This window comes from Cherax quadricarinatus, chromosome 14 (assembly GCF_038502225.1).
Source record: "Cherax quadricarinatus isolate ZL_2023a chromosome 14, ASM3850222v1, whole genome shotgun sequence".
Lineage (NCBI taxonomy): Eukaryota > Metazoa > Arthropoda > Malacostraca > Decapoda > Parastacidae > Cherax > Cherax quadricarinatus.
Window position 1 is genome coordinate 21,893,589 of NC_091305.1, and position 8,869 is coordinate 21,902,457.

Sequence of the window (8,869 nt, forward strand, 5' to 3'; positions counted from 1 at the left end):
GAAAGAGAGAGAGAGAGAGAGAGAGAGAGAGAGAGAGAGAGAGAGAGAGAGAGAGAGAGAGAGAGATAAGAGGTTTCCTGAAAGCTGAGTGGTACAGTGCTGCTGTTGTGTGCTAGTGGTGGTGATGGGTTGCTCAGTGTCAGCACAAGCAGTGCAGGGAGAGGGTAGGGTGAGGCAAGGGATGCTCCGAACCTGGATGACAGGTATATAGCAAGCTTCGCAGCAGAAACGAGCGATATTCAAGAAATTGTGTTCATAGTGAAGAAAGTCGGCTGCAAGGTGCTGTGAAGTCTTCCGAGTAACACATTGCTGCCAGTAATGATCTAGAAGATAACTCCAGTGCCAAATTAGCAATGTTCAACCACAGCAGTAATAATAACACTTGCAACATATATTTCATAGATGACGATGCCCCAGAATGGTTGTGTTGGGTTCGGTTGCTCATGTCTCTGGTGCTGGTTGCCGAGTCTGTGCTCACTGTCTATGTGATCAGTAGCAGTGTCAAGATGCGGAAGAAGTCCTCAACGATACTGGTCACCAACCTGGCTCTCAGTGGTGGCTTGTGTGGAGCACTAGTCGCTCTATTTACCTTGGTGAAGCTGACGTACTTACCAGAGCCACACTCACTTCCTCAACACTTCTGCATCATCATCATCCCGCGTTACTTCCACATCGTCTCCGTCCTCTGTCTCTCTTGTCTGGCTCTGGATCGCTATCTGGCTATCTGCTGGCCCCTACACTACCACAGTTTAATGACTGATAACCAGTGTAAAGCTCTAGGCATGAGCTGCTGGATTCTGCCGGTGTTAGCACTAATCATCCTGATCCTAAGAGCTGCTTTCATCCACTGCTTCAGTGCCTTCCCCTTCCTCACCACGTATATCATTGCTTTCTCCATAGCACTGTCCATAGTAGTGTTCATGTATGCTCTAATGGCTCGAGAGTTCAGGCTGAATCGGCATCAAGGGCCACATGTCAACAAAGCGATGGAGGAGGACAACCGTCGCCTGCGAGAGAAAACAGCTCGAGATGTCCTCGTCATGGTGTTCCTCAACCTGCTCCTGGCTCTCCCCGATGTGAGTACCAGACCACTTTGAGTGCACGCTGATATTTACATAACATACCTCCCCTCTCTCACACTTCCCTTTTCCTTCCACTCGCCTTCCATTCCTCTCGCTTCTCTTATTCAAGCTAACTTCTACCAAAAAGACACCTTTTAAGACTCTTAATTACACCCACTTCATATTATCCCCCGTCATCATCTCTAATTGCCTTCTCTTACATTTCCTTCGCCACGTAAGTGGTCCGTTGCTATTACCTACTACATCGTCTCCTGACCTTCTTCCACTCCTCACTTTGCTTTACTGTAAACGCAAATAATTTTTACAAGTAAATTCCCAACACTGGTCCAGTCTTGGGGGTTTTCTATGCAAAGTTTGAGTCATTGTGATGCAATATGCAGAACCCTCTCCATGGTAAAAGAATTAATACTATATAAAAAATACTTAAATGGAAAATAAAGCGGGATTACAGTACATAAGAGAGTGTTTTGTGCATTGTGTTATGACAGTGAGGCCAGGCATACTGGGGGCTTCAACCTTTTTGTATGAATAACATCTTTTGTAATACCAGACTCGTGTTTATTTATCATACATGCAAGGATATATAATGAAATTCCAAGGGTTTTCGTGACTACTCACATTATCAAGGAACAATGAGTAGTCACGAAAGCGCTTGGAATTTCATTATTCTTTCACAGTGGTTGTTTTGCATATATATATATATATATATATATATATATATATATATATATATATATATATATATATATATATATATATATATATATATATATATATAATGTCGTGCGAATATGTAAAACTGGTCAATTTGCAAGAACTCATTTAAAATTATACGTTTAAAGATATATTTTTTCATTAATGTTAATGTAAAAATTAATAATTTTGCACCAAAAGAATCTTAGAAAACTTACCTAACCTTATTATAACATGAACAATTTATTTTAGCCAAATACAACTAAATATATTTTAGAAACGTTTACAGTAATTTAATACTGAACAAACACAATTAAAATATTTTTTTTCGTTAGGTTCAGAATGATTTTTGTGAAATTGCATACACAAATTTTCGCTTGTCTTATATGGCAAGATGAGCGTTGCTATTTAAGCCAAGATCGCAAGTTTTACATATTCGGCACGACATATATATATATATATATATATATATATATATATATATATATATATATATATATATATATATATATATATATATATATATATATATATATATGTCGTGCCGAATATGTAAAACTGGTCAATTAGCAAGAACTCATTTAAAATTAAGTCCTTTCTAAAATTTTCTCTTATACGCTTAAAGATATATTTTTTTCATTAATGTTGATGTAAAAATTTATGATTTTGCACCAAAAGGAACTTAGAAAACTTACCTAACCTTATTATGACAAGCGCAATTTATTTTAGCCTAACCCAATTAAATATATTTTAGATTTGTTTACAATAATTTAATACTAAACAAACACTGTGAAATATATTTTTTTCGTTAGGTTCAGAATGATTTTGGCGAAATTATTGCATACACAAATTTTCACTTGCCCTATATGGCAAGATGAGCGTTGCTATTTAAGCCAAGATCGCAAGTTCTGCCTATTCGGCACGACATATATATATATATATATATATATATATATATATATATATATATATATATATATATATATATATATATATATATACATATATATAATGTGTGTGTGTGTGTGTGTGTGTGTGTGTGTGTGTGTAAAACTTGCGATTTTGGCTTAAATAACAACGCTCTTCTTGCCGAAAAAGGCAAGCAAAAATTTATATATGCAATATTTCACAAATATCATTCTCAGCCTAGCGAAAAAATACATTTCATTGTGTTTACTTATTATTCAATTATTGTAAACTTATCCAAAATATATTTAATTGGATTAGGCTAAATTAAATTCCACTTGTTATAATAAGGTTAGGAAAGTTTTCTAAAGTTCTTTTGGTACAAAATTATTAATTTTTACATTTACATAAATAAAAAATATTTCTTTAAGCGTATAAGAGAAAATTTTAGAAAGGATTTAATTTTAAATGAGTTCTCGCTAATTGACTAGTTTTACCTATTCGGCACGACGTTTTATATATATATATATATATATATATATATATATATATATATATATATATATATATATATATATATATATAGATATATATATACACCTTGGGATACAGAACTTGAGGCTGTATTAGTTCTGTGTCTCCATGCTACATGTACTAACAGATGGTCACTACTCACTACAGTGCTCCTTAATAATGAGAAAAAGACATCTACACCAAATCATAAACAAACTCGTGGATGTAGATGCACTGTGTGAGTTGGAGTGCGAGGAAGGAGTGAAAGCACTGTGTACGTGAGTGTTGGGCAAGGATTTCGTAAGTCTTAAGGAGAAAGCGCAGTCAAAATAAACTTATTTAAGGGATATGAGCGAGATGCTTGGGTGTGATGAAAGCCAAGGCAGCATTCACATGAATAACTGTGGGTCAGATTGTTCCTTAAGCGCGGGTATCCATACAGTTGCTTTTGCCTGGTTTCAGTTTTAGCTATACCGTCCAGCATCATTTTTGGCTCTTGGTCTCTTGGCTCCACTCATACCTAGCCAGACTGTGTAGGGAACCTGGGAGCCTCTGCCTCCTTGCTCTCCCACCGCTCCCCCACTAATTAAATAAACTCAGGCTAAAGAAATATCTATCTCCCCCTCGCCTCTGTCTCTCACATATAAAACGTTAATTCCTTAGAACGCTGTCAAATCTTCTATCTTGTAGGCCATAATTTTTTTCCCTTGGTTCTAATCTTTTCCAGGATCGTTGTCTTCAGTTCTTCATTCTCTCCTTATATCACAGTTCCTTTACTATCTGGAGTCTTGTTGCAAACCTCTAGACCGCCTGGGATTTCTGGACATGTAACACGAGATGTAGACTCCATACCAGTGCTGCGTACTCCACGGAAGGCTTGACATATGTCGCGTATAGCGACATATGTCAAGATTCCAAAGACATACACCTGACTGGTGGTGTGCAGGTGACATGCACCTGACTGGTGGTGTGCAGGTGACATGTACCTGGCTGATGGTGTGCAAGTGACATGCACGTGACTGGTGATGCGCAGGTGACATGCACCTGACTGGTGGTGTTCAGGTGACATGCACCTGACTGGATGTGCAGGTGACATGCACCTGACTAGTGATGTGCAGGTGACATGTACCTGACTGGTGATATGCAGGTGACATGCACCTGACTGGTGGTGTGCAGGTGACATGTACCTGACTGGTGGTGTGCAGGTGACATGTACCTGACTGGTGGCGTGCAGGTGACATGCGCCTGACTGGTGGTGTGCAGGTGACATGTACCTGACTAGTGGTGTGCAGGTGCCATGCACCTGACTAGTGATGTGCAGGTGACATGTACCTGACCGGTGATGTGCAGGTGACATGCACCTGACTGGTGGTGTGCAGGTGACATGCAGCCTCACTGACCCTCTTGTTGTCAACAAGCTCCAACCATAACAAACCAACCACTCTGTAAACAAACAAGACACGTGTACAAAATGTAGTCATCTGCTTGTCGGTATTATGTAAACAATAAATATAATATTACAACCACTCTGTGTACACAGGTGATCGTGAAGCTGGTGTGGGTGATAACCAAGAGGACTCCCAACCTTAGTTACCACATCAGTCCCCTGCTACTCTTTCTCCACGAGCTGGTGTGTCTGCCGCTGCTCGCCTGGAGGAATGCTGACTTCAGGCACGCCCTCAACTCCTGCTGTTGCGCCTCCAGGAAGAACGCTTCAGAAAGGGGAGCTTCACAAGTCACCCTGGACAGCCAGCTCTCTAAACAGTGATTTTTTTTTTTTTTTTTTTTTTTTTTTTTTTTTTTACCCTTCCTGCCCTTCCACTTTCCCCCAGTTCAGCCAAGATAATCCTCCCCAGGTCACCTAATATACCCCCCTTCTCAAGGTTACCCGAGACTGTCAGCTCTAGAAACAGAAACGAAGAACTAAGCAAATATCAAATTTTTGTGAAATTTGCCCACAAAGTTAGTGTTGTAGGGAGGTCAGGTTCCTGAATAAATTATTACTATTGTTATACTCATGGACAAACACTAAACCCTTAAAAAATCTAGCAACGCCTTGGGAAGTGGAGGCACTCAGTGTTGATCCAAGGAAGAGGAAGAGTAGTTCCAGTTCCTCGAATCAAAAGTTCTTCACCAGCATCAAGGATCCCTTCCCTACCTCCTTGAAGAGTTACTTGACTTGAAAGATTATTAGACTCGTCAAAATATATATTTATATAAGTCCGTCATTGAAGTCTGGTGGAGAAGTTACTGTGTCAAGAAGATCGACTTCTTATACGCGAGATTAAATCTTACATAATTCTTTCATGCAGTGTTTGGGATGATTATTTGGGACTGCTTAAACTAATTTATTTCCATTACCTTATTTACGACATTATATCCGGATAATTATTTGTTTCTAATTGTGACATTCTGCCGCATATTTGTGTGTGTGTGTGTGTGTGTGTGTGTGTGTGTGTGTGTGTGTGTGTGTGTGTGTGTGTGTGCGTATGTGTGTGTGTGTGTGCGCTCGCGTGTGTGTATGTGTGTGGGCAAATTTTTTGCTTTTAATTGCTTATTTCAGGTCACTTGAATATATTTAATATTGTTATTTTACCGTCTTATGATGTAAATTTACCATATGTCTCTGATAATTTTGTGGATTATGACTTAGATACTGATTCCCTGATAGTAGTATGTTGTGAGATCAGTCATTTATAGTGGATTTCTCACAGGGGAACACTGTTTTTGAGTATTATCTGTTTCACGGTGGTTATATACAGTGAGGTTAGTCATCCTTCATGGCAGTACAACGGAGAAGGTCTGCTGTCTCATACAAGGAGAGGGGCGGGGGGCGGGGGGCGGGGGGCGGGGGGCGGGGGGCGGTTGGCGGGGGGCGGGGGTAAATATCGTTTAGTCGACTGCTGAAAAATTGCGTAGAAGGCTTGTTCCTAAAGGCGGCCTTACGATGTAATTTATTTAGCGATCTTCTGGGGGACTGGTCTTTGACCGGATGTTGGTATGGGGACCCCAGCTGAAGATACTCAGAGTGGATGCAGTGCTGGCACCGGATATCTTGAAAGTGCTTTTCTACCATTGATAGTGTGCTGACCATGCTTCATCTGTGTGTCTCTTTGTGACTGCCACGTCCACCACTAAGTCTGTTTTTTTTCCCTGTTGCCCTTGCTTAATAAGGTCCACCTGGAAGTTGGTCATCCACTGGAGAAAGCTATGTCATTCTTAGGAGCCCCTCTCGGATTTTTGCAATGAGTTGTGCCTAAGCTACCTGTTCTAAGTGTGCCACAAGCCTGACAAGTCGATTTATGCTATAGTCTTTTCTGGCAGAGAAGGGAAAAGAGAGCCTTACGATGCCTAAATAATGATCTCTGTGCCCTTTCGTGTTCAGATGTCTCGAGAGACGAGGACTTTATTGATGAATAGAAGAGAGAAAAGGGTTTGTGGTGATCAACCAAGCAGGTTGTGTTTTCATTCCAGAGTTCAAAGATATCTTTGTTGTTTTTGTTCAGATTACTGCCAATACTGAGTTCCATTTAACCATTGACTCAACTCAAAGTGTTCTGTGTGCCCTAGCCTAATATGCTGCAGTACATCCAGGAGTCTAAAACGACTCTAAAGCAGTTTACACATCTCCATGCCCAGCATAGAAACGTGGGCGTTTGTACCCGAACTATGTTGAGGTCCTGGGTAATGAACAGACCAATGCCAATGCTGTTGTCTTTTACTCAGTAATTGTTTTCAGTCATATAGTGATTTCTTAGCCCTACATACATTGGTTGGTCCTTGGAAAGTAGAGAGACGTATCGAGTTCTCCAAACTCGATTCAGTTCGGCTCGACGTGTATGTGTGACTCTTATCGCAAGAAATGTCACCATGAGAGGACTTATCGAGTATATGACACCCCATCTTACCCAAGTTCACCAGCTTGCGGTCGATCTTGCTCTTCTTTAGTGCAGTATGTGGTGTGTAGCAACGACACATATCTTAATGGTATACTAACAACTTGCACAGTCTATTGAGACTATCACTGTAAGGTTACCTATTGGGCTACTGAAATATTGGGGGACAGTTTTAATCATAAATGTTAGATGGAACATTTTCAGGATATATAATTGTCTCTACTGATGCAAGTTATGTTAAGCTAGTGTGAGAACATTCATTATTTCGTCCTGTGCGTCTTAGAGCAACGGGTTTTCAATTTCAAGGTCAAGTGTTACCGTGAGAGTGTAGAGTACAAGCCTGCGTGTGCAAGTTTTTTATTATTATTATATTAATTATTATTATTATTATTATTATTATTATTATTATTATTGTTATTATTAATGATAATATTGAATTCCCTGGCAGGTGAGAGGTGCCAACACTCAGTAAATTATAAACCTTCCTTAAAATAACTAATTTTATTCTCCTGTGTTTTACAATACTCTTTTTTTAAATCGTGTTTTATTTTTTAGGTTAAACTGGTAAATGCATTGTTATAAATGAAACAAAAGTATGTATATATTTTATTTATATCACAGTATTTCTTCATTCCAATTTATATCTCCAAAGTATTCCATTATATATTACTATAATATTTTTTATAACAGTCTGTACAGCGCTATATGACCTGTATTTAGTGCTTACTTGTGATTATAATAATTTATTATAGTCCTTAAACCTTTTATATTTTTCTCCGTCTGAATTATAACATGTATATTATTTATTAAAGAGAAGTCTGACCATTTTTTTCTAATTCATTTACGTATATTTACGTATGTAGACACTTTTTCCGTAGCAAGCGCTAAGTTCAGACTGAATGGTGCATTTCCTTACCTTCACAGCGTCACTGCTTCACTATGTTCGTACATAAACTCATTACCGTAATGGCAAAAATAATGGTTGTAATCATAACGATGGTTATGATAAGCCAGCGGAAGTTCTCGGTCAGATGACCAAGAGCTCCAGCTGTGGGTCACCGTATGACTAACACCCGCGTCAGGAAATATTTGTCCTGACAGTTATACCTACAACAGTAGAGTAATAACAGTTCTGGCCAACCAGTTGTTCTTCATCTATGTCAACCCTCGTAGTTAGTCATTTACTTTTCATAGTTTAAATTTTCCTTTCTATTATTAACCAGTTGTTGAATTTGTAAAAAATATTCTTTATTCCATACATTATTCATTAGGGGATTTTATACATCAATAAATCTAATTTTATAACCTGTCGTTTTAATTTCTAGAACCAAAATTTCTAATATCAATGATTTTTTTGTTGTTGTTTTACAGATATACATTTGCGTTTAGCCTTTCGTTTTTTCTTTCGAATTCTTTCTCCTTTCTATGCATATTAACTATCTGTAAAAATTTAATTCAGTATATTTTTTCAAGTTTTGTCTCTGCTAAACCAAATAAATCTGATTTTTGGCTTTAATGTTCTTTAGTTATTTTATTATCAGTTTATGTATTTTTGTATATGAGAAACTATCAATTTCTTTACAGTTTTAAGTTTAACAGTAATTGATACTGACGAAGGGCTCTTAATCCAAGGAATTAGAGCTGTTATTCCCTTTCTCTGATTAACCCTTATTAACTCATTAACTAGGCAGTATATGATCCCTACAGGTTTAACGCTTCCACACGAATACAATAAATGTTGCGTGTGAAGTCCTCGCTCAGGTTGGTCGTGGTGATCCA

At 38.3% G+C, this 8,869-nt stretch overlaps 1 protein-coding gene across 1 annotated transcript; it reads left to right on the plus strand.

The window, feature by feature from the left end:
* Positions 1 to 200: 200 nt before the first annotated feature.
* Positions 201 to 5,088, plus strand: LOC128695119 (delta-type opioid receptor). Its single transcript, XM_053785544.2, has 2 exons — positions 201 to 1,076; positions 4,735 to 5,088. Exons 1-2 carry the CDS (start codon positions 354 to 356, stop codon positions 4,960 to 4,962), a joined length of 951 nt encoding a protein of 316 aa, XP_053641519.2. The 5' UTR covers positions 201 to 353; the 3' UTR covers positions 4,963 to 5,088.
* The last annotated feature ends 3,781 nt before the right edge of the window (positions 5,089 to 8,869 follow it).

Bases quoted from the DNA above. Each gene is read 5' to 3' on its own strand.
- LOC128695119 (XM_053785544.2), top strand. From the start codon at position 354: ATGTTCAACCACAGCAGTAATAATAACACTTGCAACATATATTTCATA. The intron at 1,077-4,734 runs GTGAGTACCAGA...CTGTGTACACAG, and splicing joins TGCTCCTGGCTCTCCCCGAT to GTGATCGTGAAGCTGGTGTG.